This window comes from Trachinotus anak, unplaced genomic scaffold, assembly GCF_046630095.1.
Source record: "Trachinotus anak isolate AG129_WGS33_773 ecotype Australia unplaced genomic scaffold, CSIRO_AGI_Tana_v1 ptg000002l, whole genome shotgun sequence".
NCBI lineage: Eukaryota > Metazoa > Chordata > Actinopteri > Carangiformes > Carangidae > Trachinotus > Trachinotus anak.
The window spans coordinates 19275499-19298727 of NW_027273853.1; the positions used below are offsets into that span (position 1 = coordinate 19275499).

The 23229-nt window shown below is 44.4% G+C and overlaps 1 protein-coding gene across 3 annotated transcripts in view; it reads left to right on the plus strand.

The window, feature by feature from the left end:
* Window positions 1-23229, plus strand: part of dusp8a (dual specificity phosphatase 8a) — a 43354-nt gene that overhangs the window by 16171 nt on the left and 3954 nt on the right. For 2 of the 3 annotated variants that reach the window (XM_071503980.1, XM_071503987.1), the window contains exons 3-6: window positions 33-171; window positions 22152-22318; window positions 22440-22599; window positions 22922-23045. In XM_071503980.1, the coding sequence (XP_071360081.1) occupies window positions 33-171; window positions 22152-22318; window positions 22440-22599; window positions 22922-23045 (590 nt within the window). Of the gene's footprint in view, window positions 1-32; window positions 172-15691; window positions 16451-22151; window positions 22319-22439; window positions 22600-22921; window positions 23046-23229 lie in introns of those variants that run through there. The other variant, XM_071503996.1, reaches the window with a different exon arrangement.

A 23229-nucleotide genomic window follows, 5' to 3' on the forward strand; every position in this document is an offset into this window, starting at 1 on the left:
AGCTCTTCCTTGTTGTGTATCATTTTGTGCAGGTGGAGCTGGGCAGGAAGCAGGAAGTGGTGGTTTATGACCAGAGTTCCAAAGAGGCGGGGCATCTGTCCAAAGATGGCTTCGTTCACATTCTCATGGGAAAGTTGGAGGGCACCTTCCACAAAGTCTCCCTGCTCACTGGTATGCAAGTGTGTGTGGAGCAGGAGTGTGATGATTGTGGCGTGAGCAGGACATGTTCTTCTTGATGCAGCGTGGACAAGAAGAACATCTTCTAAATTTGACTACATTTCTTCATGTTTCTGAATTTATTACCCTTCCTTTATTGATCAGCAAGCTCTAAGCAGCACATCCCTATTATTAGTGGAGTTGCTTGTCATGGCACAGTTTTGTCAGCAGATGTCACTAATGAGCACAACAAAGTGTACATCTCCTCAGTCACGTTATACTAGTTGTTCCTCATTTCTGAACTGGCAGTAGTCAGACTTTCACAGGTTCACAGGTAAATGTGGAAGCAGGAGGCAGAGCCTGGATACAAAACCTCTGGGATGACTCTTTGATGTTTAAGCTTCCCTACAGTCTTTCTCTTACCCAACATCACTGAAATACAGCTGAAGCTTAACTTCAATCCTCTGGCCTTATTTACCACTGTTATTATCCTGTCATAGTGTCCACTAAGCACACTAAGACTTATAATTGAGCCCCAGCAAGACTGTTAATAGCCTTGTTGAGTTAATAACATCTCAATTGCAGTGGCTGCAGCTTTTTAAGGGATGACATTACACACACATCCACGAGCGGAGGCGTATGAATCCACCCCAAATGTGTCAGCAAAGAAAGGAGAGCGTAATCTGCCTCAGTCAGGATTGGAAATAAGACGGCAGAGGCACGCTGTTCGGGCAAATCTCTGCTCTCTTCTCCACATCCCCACATCCCCATTCTTCTTCTCCTCCTCTCAGTTCTCCCCCTCCGCTGGGAGATTAGCGCTTTTTCCTGAGTCATTCATAGATGCTGAGGATTGCCTCAAAGCACCCAGGCTCCACAATTAGTCGCAGTCACAGAGATGTACTGAACACATGCTCAGGCTGGGCACACCCGAACCTACTGTATGCACACACACAGCCATGTTCAGTATGTATCTCACACACACACACACACACACACACACACACACACACACACACACACACACACACACACACACTGAAAGCCAGGATTTTCCTCCCCAGCTTTTTTGATCAGACATCATACCCTTCTTAATGAAAGACCCCTTGTCAGCGATTACCTCCTCTTCCACTTTATCAGTCTCCTCAGCTCACTCTCGCTACATTTCTTCAGGAGAAAAAAAAAGGAGTCTTTTTTTTTTCTTCCATTTCTGTCCCTGCTTTTCTGCTGTTTCCACGACAACAGTGGCAGAGAATATTCCCCAGAAGGACTCAGCCAATGGCATTGGCTGTTGTTTGGGTGGTTGTATTATTGGGGTCAGTGGAGCTAGCAGCCAGAATCTGTGCATACTTGATGTTTATGTGCGTATGCGTGTATGTGGGTGGGCAGATGGAGGGCGTTGCGTGTACGTGCAAGCATGCATTCGTGCATGACAACATCATGTGGATGAGTGCTGCAGGATCTGCATGTGTGACGCTGCAGAGTTTCCATGAGCGAGACGATGTGAGCTACGAGAAGGGGAAATAGTTGGCAGGGATTTATTGTGGCTTTTGAACAGTTGCTGCTTAAATTATTTTGATTAACAGGACGTGATCCTAATTAGAAAATAATGAGTGAATGTACAACAGTTAGTTAACTGTTGAACTCATCTATCAAGCATGACTGGAAAGTATTCTCTGGTCCCAGTTTCTCATATGTGAGGATTTCCTGCTTTCCTCTGGTTTTGTAACCTTGAATATCTTTGGGTTTTAGACTATTGGATGGACAAAATAATTAATCTGAATTTAGTGACAGACATGTTTCACTATTTTCTGACATTTTATGGGCAAGAAGATAGTGGATATATTAAAGTTACCCTCAGTCAAGGCCCTTCTTTTTTCCGTCCTTGCTTTTCTCTGCCTTTCCCCTCATTCCTTGCTTTAATTGGCTTTACTCCCTTTCTTACATTCTTAAAGTTCTAGGTACTTTAAAATTGCAAACAGTAATCCTCCCCTCTCTCTCTCTCTCTCTCTCTCTCTCTCTCTCTCTCTCTCTCTCTCTCTCTCTCTCTCTCTCTCTTCTTCCCTTCATCCTCTACCCTCACTCTACCGCCCTCTTTTCCACCCCCCCCACCCCCCCCCCCCCACCCCCCCGGCCTGCCCCTCTACGGAGCCTCTGATTTATGATACTAATAATTCCTGCGATGACCTCATATCTGACTGACGACTTATTTTCAGCCTCACGTATGCAGACCACACACACATACACACACGCACACTTCATAACATTGCTGCAAATCAAGTGAGGGGTAATGTGCTTGGGATGGGTAAGGAGGGAGAGTCAGATAGTGAGATGAAAAGAAAAGAATCCATAAATGGGATGGACAGGGTGAATAAAAGAATAATTACTGAGCTTGCTGTCTTAGGGGAAGAGGATTTTCTGCCTTAACTGTTACTCATGCAGAGGCTTTCCAAAGAGAGATTAGGGCACAATCTTGCAGAGACACACATTTCAAAAGTGGGGTTATGTTTTCCATATTTTAAAGCTAATTTTATTTTTTTAACCTTCCATAAACTAGGAGAACTAATTGATTCGAGACTGGCAGATAAGCTGCTTAAATAACAGGCTACACCACCTAATTGCATGTACTGGGAACGAACCGATCCAAAAACAATCGGTGACTCCTCTTAGGTTTCTCTCCATTCACTAATAATCAATAAGTCAGGCACAGAGAGCACACCACTTCCTACATGTAGATGATGTCATGGAGATCCATCGCTTTTGTGAATGAGAAAAAGTAATCCAGGCAGCAAATGCCTCTCACCCTGTGTTTAGTTTGAAGTATATATTCACACCGGATGTGACGGCGGTGGCAGTTAAAAAAGGGTCATGTGCGCACATTCATGTGAATGCGCTTGTGGGTTATGCATGCATGCTTCTGTACAGATGTGTGTTTGGGTTATTTCTTCATCCACTGTGTGAAAGAGTTTGTGAGAAACATGTCTCTCTGAGGACAGCCGTTTTTTTTTTTTACTGCAGCAATGATCTCACCCAGTTGGAGCTCAGGCTGATGTGTCTTGCCTTTTTCAGAGTTCTGACTTTTTGTTATGTGTAGTGTTTGTGTGTGAGTTTAAGAGTTTGTGTGTGTGTGTGTGTGTGTGTGTGTTTTGTAGAGGAGCAGAACATCACTTGGTTGGAGCCAGCTGCCTCCCCAGTGGGTCTAAAGTTTGCGTGTTTCCCACCAAGCTGCAGCACACAGCCAAACCAAAGACAACACTGCCTGCTAGTGTGTAGCTAGGTGGTATGTTAGCTGATGCCAATTGCGTAGCTTTGTCATGCGTCACGTCGGCTTTGATATACGCCTGCCAGGGTGAAACGTTTTGATGCTGGCATCTGAACCCCATGTTCTAGTTTTAGCAGAGGAAGCTGTGGTGACAGAGTACAAAGATAATAATAAGAAAGGGAAAAGAGAGAGAAGGGAAAGTGTTGAATATGTACTCATTTTCTACAGATGAAAAGAGAGAGAGTTGCATAGTTTCAAGTGGACTGGAGGTGGTGATAAAAATAACAGCGCATTTTATTCATAGCACACACATTTTGTCTAGGTACCTTTAAAACCTGACAGCTGGAAGGTAGAAGCTAGAAATAAAACAAATGCAAAAAAAAAGAGGAAATGAAGGTGTAGGGACATGCAGGTGTGTAATCATTTTATCTGTATGTGTGTATATGTGTGCGTGGAATTTGCAGATGTGCAAGACTGCCCCTAATCTTTCCCAATGCCATCTGCCAGTGTTTTTCGCAGGATTACTAAAGCATCACACCACTGGGTCAAAGAGATAGAGTGAAAGGAGAAAAAAGGGACACACAAGGAAATGAGACAGAGATGAGGGAAGACACGTACTGGACGTGACTAGATTCTCTGCTCCAGGGAGAAATGGAGGGCAGCATGCACAGGACATCTGAACTCAAGTGACTTCACATACGCCCTGCAATTATCTTTAATTATTAGTGTGGAATTAGTGTGTACTTAATCAACAGAATGATTTTGGTAATTGGTTCATTGTTTAAGTAATATCTGCTTTTCTCTGTTTCATGTCATTGTAAAAAAACCTTGGGCCCTTGGAAAGTATGCAGAACATTAATCAGTTAATCACAAATAATATACAGATTAATTGATAATGAAAATAATAATAATAATAATACAGAACTTCAGTGATTTGTCCACAAAATGTAATCCAGATAGATAGATATAGATATGTAGATGTGACCTTCAATAGGCTTAGTTAGATTTGAGCTGTTTCACATTCCTTTCTACATACTAGGTCCAGATTTTGAATAATGCCGTGCATTCACACTAAAAACTGTATAAAAAAAGTATTCAAAGAAGTCATCATGCATATTAAATTCACATAACCTTTAAGTGTTGATGGACAGTGTTGTCCCAGATGTGCACATCTGGAAAGAATTAAAGCTCAGAAACAGTTTATGGACAGTAGTCTAAAGAACGCAGTATTTTTTCACGGTACTTTTTATTTCTCTTTCTTAAGTCTCAGTTTGGTGCGTACTGTAGTGTTTGTATGTTGTATGTAAACGGCACAGGCTGTAGTTTTGGTTTTTACAGGTTAGCATGCTGAGTCCCACGCTGTCACCCTGCCAGCTCAATGCAAAAGCACACAGGACAAGACATGACAATGACATACTGATGAGAGGTTTTAAGAGATGAAAGGTGCTGCTTCTGTCTGTCTCATTTTCTTTTTGCTCGCTCTCTCTTTCTCTCACACACGCTCAAAATACACACAGGAGCGGCTGTGTACCCCGGGGCTTTGATGAGATCAGGTTAGGGTGTGACTGCACAGACAGAGGTACAAAGGTCAATTCAGTTATGTGTCATTCTTCTGTGCTGTTATACAACGGGGCGGAGGCCCCTGTGTCTGTGTGTGTGTGTGTGTGCATCTGTGTGCGTGTGTGTGTCTGTGGTCTGTGCATGTGCATCAGAGAGAGGCTGAAGAGGTGAGGTAATCGTGGGAGGCCAAATCTCACAATGCAGCCGTTCACAGAGACATTCCAATGAGCTACATAAGGAGGTCTGTTTGTGTCAGTGTGTGTTTGTGTGTATGCATGTTATTGTGTGTCTGTGCGCATGTCTGCATGAATATGTGCATATGAAGTAATGCGTGCATGCGCATGAGGCAATGTTTGAGAGTGCATGTATGAGAAAAAGAGAAAAGACAAAACAGAAAGAGGAGAGCTATTGAGGAGATGAGGTAATACTCCTCATTTCATTCTGTGTGTGTGTGTGTGCGTGTGTGTGCGCGCGCGCAAGCGTTCAATTAGCTACCTTTATTCATGTCTATGCGTGTGTGTGGTCTAAGAGCTCATTGAGTGAGACAGGCCGTCATGCTGACCTGTGCAGCCTCCTCAGAGCTGAAAGTCTTGCTTTATGGGTTCTTCTCCTTGTGGATCCCAGCAGGAAGTGTCCACATCCCCACATCCCCTGAACCAGTCCGACAAACATACACATGCATGCACACCTGCCGAGCAGTAAAGTGCAAGTGTACACTCAGTGTTTCGACAGATACAAATCACTGATTACATGTGATCAAAGCATTGTTTTGTTGCTTTTCCTTAACTTTCCTTTTTGACATAAATCCCTTGCACATGTTCGATGCCCAAAGGTGCCGCCTGCATATCTGCATCTTGAGTTGCCGCCAACGGCACCATCTCAAGTCCTTTTAGGGTTTAGACAGGAACGTACATACAAATTGTAGATACCTGTGCGATCAGGTTGACTTGATCAGTCGACTTGTGCAAACAATGTCTGAGTGATATTTATTTGCTTACTGCTCTCTGCCTCCAGGTGTGTTGTGATTAGCCACAGTGCAGGTCAGAGAGGTTGCACATTAATTACCATCGGGTGCTTGAGGTCCATGCTCGCCCTTCCTCCATCCATCATCTTTCCTTTTCCCACCACCTTCTCCTCCTGTGTCTCTTAACCTTCTAACCTGCTGCTCTGCACCTCCTTGCCCCTTTTCCCTCCTCAGCCCCCTCCTCCATCTGACCTCTCTCCATTACGCAGTGGGGAGCTCCAGCAGATCAATGATTTCATTGAGAAGGAGCCAGTGGTGCCATTAGGAGGTGAGCTCACCTTCCCCGGGGAGATCTGACACATTACTCTCAATGACCTCGCCTTCCTGTCCATCCCTCCTTCCATCGCTCCTTCAGCCCCTTTACCCCACCTCCCCAATTTCTTCCTCTCTTTTCCCCCTCTGTCCTCCTCCTCCTCCTGTCTCTCTTTCTCTCCTCTCTTCTGTTTCACGGTGCTGAGAACAGAGCTCTATTTTTAGGCCCAGACTCCTGTGGTCGTCACATCTGGCGCCAGTGGCCTCAGTGCTCTCACCCTGGCTTGTAGATATACAAACATACACACACACTCACACACACACACACACACACACACACATACAGGCCCCACCCCAGCCAGCACTGAGGGAGCACAAAGGTCAAAGAAAATGGCCTACAAAAATATCTATGACATCACCTCTCTGCTCTGAGAAGTCGCTGCACACTTTGAGAAGGCTCGGAGCTGCACAGTGACATAATGCACAAGTCACTCTGCAGGTATGTAATGAGCTTCCCTTAAGACTCACACCTTGATGAGATATTGTGCAAATGCTTAACTTGGACACACACAAACACACACACAAACACACACACACATTCCAGCAATCGAGTAAATGCATGCACATATGGACAGACTCACACACAGATGCAGACACACATATAATATGGTAACAGGGCCCAGAGGAGGCCTGTACCGAGTTGAGTTTTATGTAACAATGTTCTGTTTCTGCCAGTGTTCTCACCCCCTCCCCCGTCCGTCTCATTGGCCTCACATGATGAGCTTGATGTCATTTTCCCCTTCTTCCCCTCAAAACCAGAGAACAAAAACAGGCCAGCGTGTGTGTGTATGTGCATGTGTATGTGTGGTGTGTGTCAGCGTGCACAGTATGATGGTGTGTGTGTGTGTGTGTGTGTGTGTGTGTGTGTGTGTGTGTTTATGCATCTGTGTGTGTGTGTTTATGTGAGCCATTGCCAAATGTTTCCACCATGATGTGAGCTCACTGCTCTGCTTGCCTCCTGCTCCTCTTCCCCTTGTCCTCCATCACTCAGAGTACCTTGCTAACTCTGAGGGGTCACACACGTGCACACATACACGCACAGGGCCTTACATACATACTTTAGCAAGCACACTCACATGACATTTAAGTAGAGATGTACTTGAGGGCAAATTGAGCTCCATTTTTGTTCATTTCTTATGGTACTGAACAAAAAACGTGTACTATTATGTCCTCAAACACATAGGATGTAAAATTTTACCATAACCTAAGTGATCATAAATTACCATTACCAGGATATATGTTAAAGGCTTGAGTTTGTTTCAGGATGCAAACAAAAATGGTGCTGTGTGGACCAATTTAAGTGTAGACTTTAATTTAATTAATAAAAGTATCCACAATAACCTTTATCTCTTTTCTTCCGAGACGCAGTTTGCCTGTTTTATAGTAAGTAAAAGTCATGGAGACATCCTGTGGGACGGTGCTTGTACCACAGTGCCCTGAATACTTCAACCATAGTTGTTTAAGCTGCTTTGTGTATACAGTCCATTCACAGTGCATACCTTCTGGCTCCTGCTGCATTTGAAATCTATCTAGAGGCCTTTTGATGATCCCAGCCCACCCCTGTCCTGCATGCATCCAGCATGGAATAAAAATAGTTTGTTTAAACTGTTACCTAGGCAGTGTCAACACATCAGGTCAACAGGAGCTGAAGTTGAGCAGCATGCTCACCCAGGCCATTTGTTTCTTTCTCTGTGCTACACCCCCATCAGCACCTCATAACTCGAACCCCACCATGAATTTGGGCCAAGGGCACGGTAGTTTGGTTGCTGCGCCATCAGTTTACCGCTGCAGCATTTATCCTGATGACTCTGACACACATGTGGAGTGGAAATTTCCAAAGCCAGAAGAAAAGGGAAAGGAGTAGCTAACAATTATGCTAGTTTATCCTACTCAGAGCTGGCCTGCATCCACCAGATTCCATTCATGCTCGGACTGCCCACTGCCACTCCTGTCATACCGTCATTCCCTGGAACAATGGTGGATTCCTGTTTATCGCTGCTGTCTTTGATGCACTTTATCTCTGGCATGCTGTAGCGCTGCTTCCTTATTTACCTATTTGGTTGCCATGTTTTTTGTTTTTTGGGTTTTTTTTTTTTTTTTTTTCATATAGCTGTTTTAATCAGGTTTTAGACTGCACTACCTCCATGTGGATGAGGTTTTATTTCTTGGCAGCCATTTGAAGTGTGTTACAGTATGAGAAAATCTATTTTAAAGTGCAGTTTGCTAATTATTTTCCAAAAAAAGACAGGGGGGATTTTCTTTTCCAGGCTTGCTGGCAGAGGAGTGGACTAGTTGCCTGTAGCAGAGCAGAGACTTTTAATCCTTGGCGGTTTAACACTTTTCCTGGTATGTACACAGACTTGTAACAGAGGTCTTATTACCGTAAATACATGCTGACCACACGCAGACTTTTGGGCTGAACCTCTGGGGCCACTGCTGCTTCCTGATAAAGGCGGGAGATTTTTCCATCGCCACGGCAACAAGCTAATTTTGGAGTTCCAAGCAGGCCTCAGGCCCCAGATTGAGGAATACAGCAGTTTGTGATCATTCCCGGTCCTCCTGAGATCGTCCTCTCTTCGCACACATAAACACAAACACACTCACAGAGTCTCTCAGACACAACCAAATACACATATACATAGATGAAGGCAGCCTACAGAGAGGCCACTTCCCCTTCTGTTGTGTAACTATTTCCTGTTTCTGATGAAGTGACATCTAGGCTCCCGAGGGTGAAAGAGGGAGACGCCTAAGGATCTCAGCATGAATTTGTACAAGTACACGTCTTGAGCATGTGTTTGTTTATTTATATTTTAAAAGTGATTTATTATTAAGACAAAATTGCTCAGAGGTCCTACAGTGAGCTTTAAAAATCATTTAAAGGCATCATGAAGGCGTTGGCAGGGCACACACAGAAACAGCTTGCCCAGTTCCTCTCACAGCGTCACGTCATTCCTTCTCTATTGTTCTTCTGTAGCTGTCGGAGTGATGTCACCGTCGGGTTGTGGATGTGACACATTCACGAACACGCGCACGTACACACAGCGTCCGTTGCCTGTAATGGCAGGAAGGCCAAGCCTGACCACCAGTGTTGCGATACCCGCTGTCATCATGTCCTGTACGCCCCAAATACAGTCCCCAGGGTGTATCTTTTCCATAAACTTTGAATGTTATTTTACTGGAAATTAAGCAGAATTATTATATTTCCAGATTTTTAAAAGTGATTGGAAAATAAAAATTCTTTCCTCAAGCACTGATATAACATGCATTTCAGGACAGGGGAAAAATTAACTCACTTTTTTTTTTTTTTTTGCTTTTTTTTTTTTTTTAACACATTTCACGCCTTAAATTGTGTTATGACTCATGCTGTGTGTGCTGATGAGATAATAGTTGCTGTGTAAAAGAATATTGGGGAAAACTGATCATTTTGCTCAGCCACAGGCACAGACAGACAACCCACACAGCACAGAGAAACACCCTGGTACTGTCTGAGACTGTCTGAGCTAATTGTTAGACAGGTAGACACTGAAGAGTGTGTGTGTGTGTGTGTGTGTGTGTGTGTGTAACAGAGGACCAGATGGCATGGCTTCCAGCACTGTTGTGAGGACAGTGTGTCTGTCAGCCTGCCTGCTGTGCTGATAGGAGCTAATTAACACCGAACTGATCTGAGACCTGCCTGTCAGTCTGCATGTCGCAGCGGTACAAGCTCATTAAAAACAAGCTGATCCACTGTCAGCTCCTCTCTGACAGAGCAGCGCGGTTATTACACTGCTTCCCTGTGTGTGTCAGACTGTCCAACGTGCGAGAGGCAGTGAGAGAGGCGAGGTGTGTTTCCAGTGTGTTACTGCCTTCAAGTGCTGCAGTGAAACCCCATGCATCCCAGCTCGGGCCATTAGCATTCAGAATGAAATAACCATCCGTTCTGCTCAAGCAAACCTGTGTAGACAAACTCACCTCTGGGGAAATCAGACGAGAGCAGAGTGTGCACTCACTCTTTTTTACACACATACACGCATAATTCATCACTTCATTCCTGCACACATAATATTTATCCTTTTTTGCACAGACACACACACACATACATGCATTACTCAAATATATACAACCTCAGAAAACAGCTTTGAGCTGTCTCACTCTGGGCTAAAATTAACACTCACTTTATATGCACACACTTTACATAGAGTGAATGTGCAGGCTTTACATATATGCGTGCAAACATACTATAAGCGCATGTCTACGGTGGCCAGCAGCATTTCATATTGAAGCTTTACAGTCCCCCTTATTCTCCACAGACACACATACACACATACACACACACACACACTGCTGAACATCTCCAACTGGGATTTTTTAAGTAGTTCATCTGGTTTATGAGGGCCCGTCTGGTCCTGAAAGCCCCCCTTGGTGTGTTTGATAGCTTACCCTCTTCTCTCCTCTCGTCTGTGTGTGTGTGTGTGTCTTTGGTGTCCTCGCACATGTGCTTGAGTGAGTGTATATATTTCCGAGTGTAAACTAATTTCTTGCCAGTGAGACAGATTTACCGGTGCAGTAGCTCCGAGTGCTGAGCTCCTCCAGGGGGTTAAGTTGTTTGGAGGGCAGGGGGTCTGCTGCATGACTGATGCGAGCAAGCCTCCCTCCAGGATGCGCAGATAGAGACGAAACTATCTCGTGCATGAGCACAACACATGACTATGTAGTGCATCAGTGGTGCCTTAAATCGCGCACACACACACACACACACACACACACCCTTCTGCCTGATCTTTACATGTAAGAAGCACTTCCCTCCATGTTCCTCTGGTTTCTCCCTGGTCTTCACCTACCCTGCCTTTCTCTTTGACCTTATCTCTTGTCAAAGCTCTTGTTATCTGTCTGGAAATTGGGGTCAGAAGGGAGGAAGGAAGTTCTGTTGAAGCTATGAGGGAAGATATATATATATTAGGAGACAGTATTGACACTTGATTGATCAGTCAGTTATCAGTGCAATACAATAACTAAATTCCCTCCATTAAAAAATACACCACAGCTCGGTGCACCAGTGTTAAAGAGTCTGTCTTAATGAAATATACCCATAAGAAGCATTTAATCAAAGAATAAATCAACTATAGATGTTCAATATCCAGCCATAATGTCTCACACACACACACACACACACACACACACACACACACACACACACACACACACACACACAATTTCCCACCGCACCACTAATGTCGCTTTACAATATGACCACATCATTTCAGCTACCATTTCCCTATGGATTAAAACAACCCCCTCTCCCCTCTAGCACCCCCACCCCCCTATTCTCCCCCTCCTCTTCTCTCCTCCAGTGCCTCCCCCACTCTCAATTGCTACATCCCTCCATCTATCCTCCCCTCTCTCTCCCCTTGTGACTACCTCACCCCCCAGGCATGGCAGCTGTGTTCTCCTGTGGGCATTACATCACTGCAAGAGCAGCCTTGTTACTGATCCCCTGACAACCAGCACTATCAACACACACAGACACACGCACCCCAATATGTACACACGTACAAAGGCATAAACACTTGTGCACGGACACATATGCTTGTGTTTACCCATATTGGTGCAAATAAATGTCTACCAGGTCCTTATCCCCCTGCAGCAATGTCCTCTCTATCTTCATCTCACCCACTGCTCATCCTCCTCACACATGGTTGCAGCGCACACACGCACACACACAAAGATGAACTCACACACACATTAACTCTCAGTCTTCATCACCCTAACCTGCCCTATCCGGAGAATGACGTCTCTCTTTCCCGTGATATCCTGACAGATGATCTTCGGTGTAGGATGACACTCCTGTCGCTGCCTGTCTCACCGGGGAGGGAAGTGGGGAGGGGCCCTGAAGAAATATGTTACATGAAACAGATTTGATTTATATTATGATGCCAGTGCAAAGTTACAAAACAAGTTTACTTTTAACAAATGTCTTTATAGTTTAGTTTATAGTTGTTGTTTTTTTATCTTTTAGGAAATATTGTTTGCATTGGTCATTTTAGATTCACTTGATCAGGAAAATAGGCTTTTTTTTTGTGGAAAAAATAAAATAAAATAAATATATATATATATATATATATATATATATATATATATATATATATATATATATATATATATATATATATATATATATTATTTATTTGTATTATTTAGAATATATATATATATATATATATATATATATATATATATATATATATATATATATATATATATTGATATATCAACTTAATTTAAAGCAAAAAAGGCCATGTATGTATTTCCATCTGCTTAGTTGTGAGGATGGACTCGTGTTTTGTGATAATAAATTCCAGATGTCACCTTTTGACATTTTATCAATTAAACCAATAACCAGAAAAAAATCTCAGAACATGTAGTCCTACTACATATGCATGTAACATGATGGTGCTGTTAAAGCTGAAATCTATAGTGTTTTTAAATTAATAGGTCATGTACACCTGTTCGGTGGTGTTGTGAAACACTAAAAATGGTGCTTTGCTTTGACTGGAGAAGATCTCACTCTACTGTTGAGAAAGTGTTTAATCAGGTTTGATGGGTTACAAATGTCAGTTAGTCAAAAATTAAACTTTTATCAGCCGATAACTTTATTTGAATAATTGAATTATTTATTTAAAAGGGGGTTATTATTGGGTTAATAATGTACAAAGCACATAATATTAAGTTTAAGATCAGAAATATATCAGACCACATCACGACAGTTATTTCAGCACATGGTATATTTGCATTCATGATATTTGTATAACAAGTTCACAAACACAAAACTACTACTCCATAATCTTGGCAGTAGTTTGAATCCAGACATGGCTTCTCCTTGCTGTCTGAGCAGAACATCTAAAAGCCTTAACATTCATTGCTTGTACATGCGCGACCCTCGTTCTCCATTCCTGTTTGGATCACTCACAACACACCTTGTTTGGAGAGGCTGTTCCATGTTGTTCTGGTCTCCAAGGCCCCTTTGGCCTTTCCACACCTTCTATCTTTCTGTCTTACACCACTATCTCATAATCATCTCCACTTCTCTCCCTGTCTGTTTTGGCTGGTCTCTATGTGTGTGTGTGTGTGTGTGTGTGTGTGTGTGTGTGTGTGTGTGTGTGTGTGTGTGTGTGTGTGTAAACCGTGTGTTGTCCCAGTAACAAGCCCTCTACCATAAAAGCACGCTCTAAATCCAAGAGATGTCAGAGGAGGGGGGTGTCCGGGGTGACGGTCCCACCTATTTCTGTCACAGCAGGGCACACATGTGCAGTCAATAAAAAAGGCCTGGCTGTCATTTATAGTGTCTTGGCTGTAATCCTCTAATTAACACACCTACTATTCTGAGCCTTGTTACCCTGCCGAGGACTAGAGGAGGAGGAGAGGGGTATAAAGAGAACGGGGGCATGGTATTTACTTTAGCTCAGAAGAGTTTGACCATTAAAACATCAGCCAGCAGCTACTTTGTTTTGTTGCTGTTGGCTTCCACTGCTGTGGCTTTGCAGGTGTTAGGAAGTCCTGTGTTTCAAAGCTGCTTTATGGCCTCAAGCCACACAGACAGAACAACCAAACCGATGATTGGTGCGTTTGAAGTGTAGTGACCCCAGTTGACCACTGTGTAGTGCCACACCTGCTCCAACCAGCTGCAGATGAGGAACAAACTGTGTGTGTGTGCGTGTGTTTACTCATAGTTTGACCAATATCCAGATTTTTTTTTTTTTTTTAAAAAGCCCATCATCACAAAAGTGACCGATTTCCTCTCACTCCCCTCTCTCAGTGACCCGTAGTTTAACAGAGGGTGACGTAAGGCTGTTCTCAGCCGTGTGTGATGGTTCAGGGGTCTGCAGTGATGAGATGAGGTCAGTCAGTCAGCATGCAGCTGGCCCCCTAACCAGGCATCTTGTATAAGCTTATTTGCCTTTTTTTGGAGCAGGGCTCACTGCGCGATGACTTAATTTACTTGAAGCCCATCTGACCTGGTTTGAATGTAATCAGTGTACCGTGATGTCTCAACCTGAGGCTTAGCAGACGGTCTGACAGCACATTTGACTGGCCAACTCACAGTGAGTACAAGAAAAATCTGTGCTAGTTTTTGTTAACCAGAAGTTGATTGACATAAAGTAGCAGCTAAAAACAACCACCATGTAAAGGCCAGATTTATGAGGACCTCTTTTTGAATGTACTTGTTTCATAAACATGTATCAAATATACAAACTGAAATAAATGATCCTATCGTATATTCTCAGGGGTAGGTTTGCATTTGTGCCTTGAAATGTATTTCAAGCAGCTGTACTTGTATAATGACCAGTTAATGTTCAGTTATCATTCAGTCCCCTCCAGCGGTTATGTTAAGTCCAGTGCTTTGTTTCCATAGCTGGACTTGTGGCCTACATGTTTGTCATTCCATAGTAAAGTACCAGGAGTCTGTGGCCTGTCAAATGGATGATGGCTGCCAACCATGAGCTCGTTTGGTCTTCTCATCATCTCTAGTCTTCCCTTCCACTTTTGTCTGCTTTTGTATCTTTTTTTTTCCCTCTCCTCAGCTTTCACTTTGTCACCGTCTTTCTCTCTCCTCTCCTCTCCTGTCTACCTTTTCGTCCTCAACAACGAGAACACAGTGTCCAAACACGGGCGTGTTAGACATGAACCAGCGCAGGAAACGTGGTGAAGTCACACACATTCTCTCCCTCTCAGAGACAAATCAGTTTTCAACACACTGCCACAGTCTTAATCCACCCCTGTAGTAAATGTAATGTACTTAGAGGCTACGGTACATTTAAGGCAATCCACCTAATGTAGCTATTTAGCTTCTGCTCACTGATATAATGTTTACCCTTATGAAAGATATAGTTTGAGGACTGATAACAGATAATAATTTTTGATATCTCATTATATAACCAATTTGAAAAGTGATAATTCTGTGTCTCGTGTATTAATTATTGCTTTCAAAAAGTCGATTTCACAAACTTGCAAAACATGCAAACATCACTGTTCATATTAAAAAACATAGTGTCATATATCAGCAACACAAGTCTAAGGATTTTACTTCCCTCTAATTAAGAACACAGAGACATAATCCGTCTTGCAGCAGCATGTATGTATCTGTTTAACAGCCTGATAGTTGTGTCTTAGCCTCCATCCTTCCCCGATAGAGCCCTGCTTTGCAGCTAGGCCCCTGAGGTGGCCGCATATTTGTTGGGTGAGTAAGGAATGTGGTTACATGCCTTAGACATTAGCTATGACGGAGCTCTGGCTCCACAAGAGAGGGAGGGTGCAAGGGAGGTAGCAGAGGGGAGGAGGGGGGGAGGAGGGAGGGAGGGAGGGAGGGCAGAGTCTGAGCTCACGGCAAGTGAGCTCATTCACCCCCAGAGCTCGAGGAGAGAGTGCAACTCCGTCATCCTCTTTGCACAGCGAGAGAGAGAGAGAGAGAGCGGGAGGAGGGAGGGAGAGGGAGGAGTGTAAGCCAGCGACTGAGCGAATGAGAGACGGGGAGAGTGAAGCAGCACAACAATAGTGGGCTACTCTTCTGGCTGTGGACTCACAGAGACAGAGAGAGGGCTCAGAGAGACACACAGACGCTCTGTAAACCAGCTGCAGGCACATTACAGCTGGCGTTTGCATACAGGCAATACAGGCTACTCACTTTTGTTTTTTCCTCTCCTCCCCTCTGTGGCGACCATTCTTCACAAACCACAGAATTTCTAAATTTTGACACAGGAGCATTTTAGGAATTTTTGTGGTGATTGCATGGGATTTTGGTCATAGGTGGACTTGAGGAGTGTGTCCATAGACATTTTGGACTAGTTTTCCTTGTACTGGGTCAATTCTCTGAGGGTCCCCGACTGGACACTGGAACAGCTGACGTGACCAGAGTGGACTTGGGCACCAGCGGGAGTTTTGTCAACTTGGGATTTTCACACTCAGACTGAGGGCTCACCTCTGTCAGAACATTTCCAGCCGTGTTTTTATGTGTATGCGTGTGTGAGACAAGACTGTGTTCTGGGGGATGCCTCTGGATGTGGTGATTGCCCCAGCGGAGGACTGTTTTTGGCCGGACCTGCAGGACACAGACATGAGGCTGAAGATCAGGGTCCGCAGAATGAAGGAGGGGAGAGAACTACGAGGTGTGTATCCACCTGGACACAGAGGAGCAGAAGTGATGTGTGTATGTTAATGAGTTAACGAGAGTATGAAAACATTCATTTCTGTGGAGTAACATGCTGAGGATGTAGATCCTTGTGAACAGCGGTTACAGGGCCTTCATACATAGTGAAGATGGAAAGATGATTCAATATGGATTTTAGGGATGTAGACACATGGGATTGTACTTGCTGGGGATTTGACTATGAAATACACCATTGTTGAATACAGATATAGAAGATGAGAACAAGGGGAAAGCCTCTGGTAACGGTTTGTGCACTGCAGATGAGTACAAAGGCACAGTGGGCTCTCAGGTATTGAGGTATTCCAGTCCAGGCATGGTGCAAATGAAAGATAGATGTGAAGTGAATTTTAAGGACGTGCTCTGGATCAATAGTGAGATTTACTGCCACAGCAGGCTAAAAGAATACATCGCAGGGAAACAGCCACAGCCACTAATTGTTTCCCCACCTTTATGTTTATGCAGTTAATGTGTCTAGAGAGACAGAATAGGAAGAAGGGGGATTAAGAGGATGACATCATGAAAACGAGAAGCGATGAAGAGGAAAGAGAGGAGAAAAAAAAGAGCTGGGGGGGGGGGGGGGTGAGAGCTGTGACCCGCGGTATGACATAGTGTTCATGCTCTCTCAGCCTGTGGTCATTGAGATGTAAAACTATCACAAAGGCTCTTTCTCTTTCTCTTTCTTCTGCTCTGCTCTTGGCTTTTCTCTCTTTCCTCTGCTCACTCTCTCTGAAGAATGGTGTCTTGTGGAGATTATGTTATCAATATGTGTGCAGTGTGCACTGCAGGTGTTTAAAGTAACACCTTTTCACACAGAGTGATGAGGCAATGCAAAGCAATGGGTCTGTAGAAAAATCCTTTATATGCACCGACACAATTACCTGCATATTACACAAAATATCAAATCAGCCACTCATTCATTAAAGTGTTAATTCGCTGGTGTTGGAGTTGGATCCTTGGAGCCATATATATGTGAGAACACCAGTGTAAAGTTTGCAAATGTAGATGCTATATGCATATCAGGGCATATGAGAGAGCCGGTTCAAAGCAGTGAGCATCGAAGCTCTCCACACCTGCCACTCTTGACACTGTTAGGTGTGTGTGTGTGTGTTTCTGTGTGTGTTAGTTAAGCTCTACACAGCTAGGTTTTGCTGCCTGAAGTGTTAAGCTCGCTCGCTCACAGAAAGCTAGCAAAAAATCACACTTTTGCAATTAGCATTTGAAATAGATCATGTCTGTCACTGGTTATTTTGAGATAGACTTGTGAATGCAGGCTAAATTACAGGAGAGTTTATAGCCCTGTATTGCAATAATATGGTACTGCTGAAACAGCAATTGATCAAAGTGACATCTTCCCGCTATCTGCCCAGTAAGATAAAGGAACAATAAACAGTTTAACCATCAGCCAGGATGACGTGTTAATCAAACTGTTGTTTCCGCCCGTCATCAATCTGCATGAAAAGCGATGACCTCATCCTACTAGCTCATCTATGGCCTGTCAATCTGCAAATTTCTGACAGATGTGGCCCACTCTACCCCCTAAAACAGACACGCTCTCATTGCTTCTCCAGGCTGCTGCACAGCCTTTGTGGAGCTGAGTGGGACATGTGTGCAATGATGTCATGTTAGGAGGTGGGTTTGGTGGGGGGGGTTCACATTGAGATGCTAATGTCCCCTCATAGTAGAGGGGACAGCTGGAGGGGCACAGAGGATGGCGTCATGTCTCCCCTGATATGAACCACAGAGGAGAATGATGGAGGGAGGGGTGGGGGGTAGTCATTCAGGCAGATCAATGCCCCCAGGCTCTGGAGGGTTGTATGTGTGTGTGTGTGTGTGTGTGTGTGTGTGTGTGTGTGTGTGTGTGTGTGTGTGTGTGTGTGTGTGTGTGTGTGTGTGTCCTCTCCATTAAAAGACGAGTTAAAGAGGACAACTGCAAGCTACACAAAGACTGAAGCACACAGGCACAGAGGCAAAGGGAGGGGGTGAGCTTGTATTGACGAGGCAGTCAATTGTACCATAAACAGTGACGTAACAGCAGAGCTCCTATTAACCACAACAGCCAGGCAGGTGTTGTGTGTCTCTGTTCGTCCGGTCAATATCTCCGGGATTCCACTTCCATTTATCTCTCAGCTTTCTGCATCGATTTGCCCAGCAGCACAGCTCCAAAAAGCCTGAATTTGATCCAAGCTTCTTCTGCTAAACACACACTTTTCATGTCTGTTGGATAATAACCAGCATTTTTAAACTGAAATGTGAATATTAAGTTAGTTAAGGGAAATGACTGATGAGGAGAGAGACCACCGCTCGCTACCAGCAAACAAAGGAGGCCTGAGTGCTCGGCTCTGACAGGGCGAGAGGGGAAAATAAGCAGTTGCATAAGTGATGAAGTGGGCAGAGGAAAACGGAAAAAGGAAGTCACCGCTGGCTAGCATTGCTGCTGGCGACACAGTGCCCTCTTTCCCGCTTGTGTGTTTTCTTTCTACCCCAATTTTTTTTTTTTTTTTTTTTTTTTTAAAAGAGCATGTGTTCAGAATTGGGTTAGTCACATCCTGTCCAAGTACATTTTCCAGAAGTTAAAGATAGATGACGTAACGCAGTGCAAAAGGTGATCTAGTCGCCCAAAAATAAAAGTTTGAATAGTATTTCCGTGAGGCACAAGATCATGACTACAGCGTGACGCTTTTTCCTCACAGATGCCTTTGTTCTTGCAGAAAGTTCATTTTCAGGTTCAACTGTAGTTGTAGGATTCAGCTTTATGTTTCTGGTTCGATTTTCCAAGTTAAGTTTATATCTTGAGTTTAATGCTGCCGTGTGTTAGTCTCTGTTGATTATCATGCTGTGCTGAAGGTGAACTCATCTCTCCCAGTTGACTCTCTGATGTCATCTTTGTGGACAGCTGGGCTGGTGTGTGTCACAGGGTATTTTCAGTGACCTCAGTGTGAATGTACAGTGTGTTTATGTGTGCACTTTGTGTGCTTAGATTGGAATGGACGGATGTGTCATCGTTTTCTTTTGGAGAATGTGAGGCCATGTCTCTTTGGGTTATTTGGTGCACGCTGTTGTGTGTGTGTGTGTGTGTGTGTGTGTGTGTGTGTGTCCATCTGCCCTTTGGACACATAGTGTGTGTGTTCTATTCCATCCTGACAACACTCGGGGACACGATGAGCCAACTGTCATCAACATCACTGCCCTTCCTCGTCATCATGACAACCTTAAGTAGAGTGGGGTCAGGTGACGAGGTGACAATAACATGCTATCTCCTGTGTGACTAACATCCATTAGCGCTGGCCGTCTAAAGCTTTGACTACACAGAAGGTGTTTGTAATTGTGTTGACGTAATGTCACAGTAATGTAATAGCCCTTAAAAAACCAAGCAGGCACACTCAGTTCTGCTCTCTTATCTCAGACTTCAATCTCCCTTCGTGCCAGTAACCCCTTACTCACTCTCCCAGTCACACACTGGCTCGCCAGTCTTCCTGCCGTTTTACTGTTTATTTAACATGAGATGAGGCCAGCTACAGTAATCATGTCCGTAATTAATAATCCAGATGCACTCAAGATTAAAGGGCACGAGTATTTTTAGAGGAGTATTTTCATTCATGTGTTCACTTCCCCTCATACACACAAACACACTTTCTCTTCAGTGTTAAACACCCACACACAAACACCATCTCTGCCTTGGAACGTCCTGTCTTCTGTCCTTCTAACAACTCTCTAACAATGTCCTCGCATAGAAAGGGAAATGGTTGAAGTGTGACGTGAGGCTTTTCCTGTTGATTTAACTGTCTCCAGGAACATACCGCTTCCTCACACAGATACAGTATATGCCTGTAGCGGAGGTTATATGTAGCACCATTTATTTTCTTTGCGTGTGTGTGTGTATGCAGACACACCATACCAGCAGCTTGGGAATGGAGAAACCAGGAAGAAACCCTTCAAACAACTACCCCTCCTCCCTCTGTTTTATCAATTAGTGACGCTGTTGCACCACCCAAAGGATCACTAGAAAGAGGCTCTGGTGGAGATTTACAGTGCCAGCACAGTCTGAAGCCTAACTGTGAACTACATATGTCTGTTTAGTCTACATTTTAGAGCTGAATACAGCAGCTATCCCTCATCCTCTCCTTCTTTGCATTAAGCTTTCCCTCTTGTATCTGATTGGTCTTTCTGCATCTAGCTATCTATCTTTCCCTCCACTCCACCCCCCATGTGGAGCGCTGATGTCATTGCTCCACTGGTTGCCATTAATAGCTGGAAACAGACAGGCCTTCTTCACTTTGCTCTTAAAGGGACAGTGCACCCAGAATAGCACTAGGTCATGAGGATCCTCAAGCTGTGGGGTTGTGAAATTGCTCCAAATACCAAAGCTCAGATCCTCTGACCATTTGCACAACCTTTTTTTTTTTTCTTTTTTTTTTTTGCCACTTTTTATTATTCATCCCATCGCTCATATCTGTTGAGTACACAGTACATGCTGCTGACACTGTGTGCTCTGTGTGTGTGTGTGTGTGTTGGCCAGCCGTTGCTACATAAGTAGTGCAGCTGGGTGTGAGTTACAACGGAAGGCAATGTCCTGCCTGCACTGTGCTGTGTATGCTACTTTAGAACAGTGATGTCATGTCTCACTCACTCTCACTCCGTGACCATGTGTGTGTGTTTGTGTGTGTGTATGTGTGTGTGTGTTTGTGCACGCTAGTCCCAGATTGGGTCAGGCAGGGCTGAACCTAGATTAGGTTCTAATCTGCTTTCTGGGGCTCAGGGTTTCCTTGAAGCACTTCTCTCCCCTCTCTACACTCCTCAGCGAGGTCATTACCCACTCCTCAACACACACACACACACACACACCATCTCCCTTCGTTGGCCCCCACCCTGTAGTTATACAACCACTGTATTGCAGAGTAATGATGAGTGTGGGTATGCAGTGTGTGTGTGTGTGTGTGTGTGTGTGTGTGTGTGTGTGTGTGTGTGTGCGTGCGCGCATGTGTTGGGGGAACAGAGAATTATAGACAGTGAGAGTGAATATTGAGCATATGTTGACTGCAAGATTATGTGATCATGTCATCAGATTGTGTCTCGGAGTGTATCATCTTGCTTGTATGTGTGGGTTTGCATATGCAATTCCGTGCATGTGTGTGTCTGTGTGTGTGTATGTGTGTGATGTGCGGTTGTCAGGGGGATGTTACTGGGCCTCTGTCCTGGCCCTGCACCTGTGGCCTCTCTCATTCCCCCAGCCTGACGCAATGCACTGCTACAGGACATGAGCTCATGCAGGAAACAGAGCCACACACACACACACACACACACACACACACACACACTATACACATATGCCAAAAGTGGAGCCGCCTGCCTCTTAAAGGGCCAGACTCACACATTCCTGGCCGCCCAGCATTTAACCTAACACTCACACAGAAGCTCAGAGAGCCTCTTTTTTGCTCCTGTTGCACTAAGCAGGACCCAGACATTGTAGCCCAGATTCACCTCTGAAAGTCAATAGAGCGTCTGTCTGCTCTGCTAATGGTGGTGCAACTTTTCTTTTTTTTTTCAGTGCTCTTGATGAGCTCATGGGAGTGTTTGCAGAGTTCTCAGTATGTTTTGTGACTGCAGTGTAGAAAACCATTAGTGTACTTAACGACTGCTCTCCCTCTCTACTTTCTCTGCAGGAGGTTTTGCTGCTTTCTCCTCCTGTTTCCCTGGCCTGTGTGAAGGGAAGCCTGCCACTGCTCTACCTATGAGCTTGTCCCAGCCCTGCTTGCCTGTGGCTAATGTAGGGCCCACTCGCATCCTGCCACACCTCTACCTGGGCTCACAGAAGGACGTCCTCAACAAGGTAGAATTCATTTTTGCGTCTTTTCATCCATTTCACCACCGTCAAAGAAATATAACTGACTGGTTATTGTTACCTGGCAACAAAACATGATCTTAAACCCCTTTTATCTCTACCTCTGCAGGATCTGATGGCCCAGAATGGTATCACCTATGTGCTGAATGCCAGCAACACCTGCCCCAAGCCAGACTTTATTAGTGAAAGCCACTTCATGCGCATCCCAGTAAACGACAACTACTGTGAGAAATTGCTTCCCTGGCTGGACAAAACTAACGAATTCATAGGTAAGAGGAGGGCGTCTTTACAAGGAAGTAAATTCATCTCAAGTTATGTGTTAAAGAATGCCATGATATTCAATACGACATATCCTTCATTGTCGTAGTTACTAAACATTCACGTGCAGCTTAAGCAACAAAAGCGTCAGGTATAACACATCCGCTTAGTTGACCCCCCTGTACTCTTCCAGGAAATGTCAGTTTGCTTTCAATAGGTTCTGATTGTCTCCAGAGACTGTGCTAAAGATGAGACCTGTCAATGATCTGCAGTGTGTGTGCATTTGTGTCTAGTTGTGTGTATTCATATCTGTTTGTCCCCCCCCCCCAACAGACAAAGCTAAGGTGTCAAACTGCAGAGTCATTGTGCACTGTCTGGCTGGAATCTCGCGTTCAGCAACCATCGCCATTGCATACATCATGAAGACAATGGGCTTGTCATCAGATGATGCCTACAGGTACGCTTGCTCCTCCCATCCACCCCTCACCGAGCTAAGGTGTCAGCCACAGTAAAAAGGCAACTCACTGTTGACAGAAATGCTAGACGATTTTCTCAACCCCCACCCCTCCAGTCGTGAGAAATGAAATTGTTAGATGGCTGCTAGGGAACAGAGCGTATACAAAAGGCTTTGATTTGCCTGG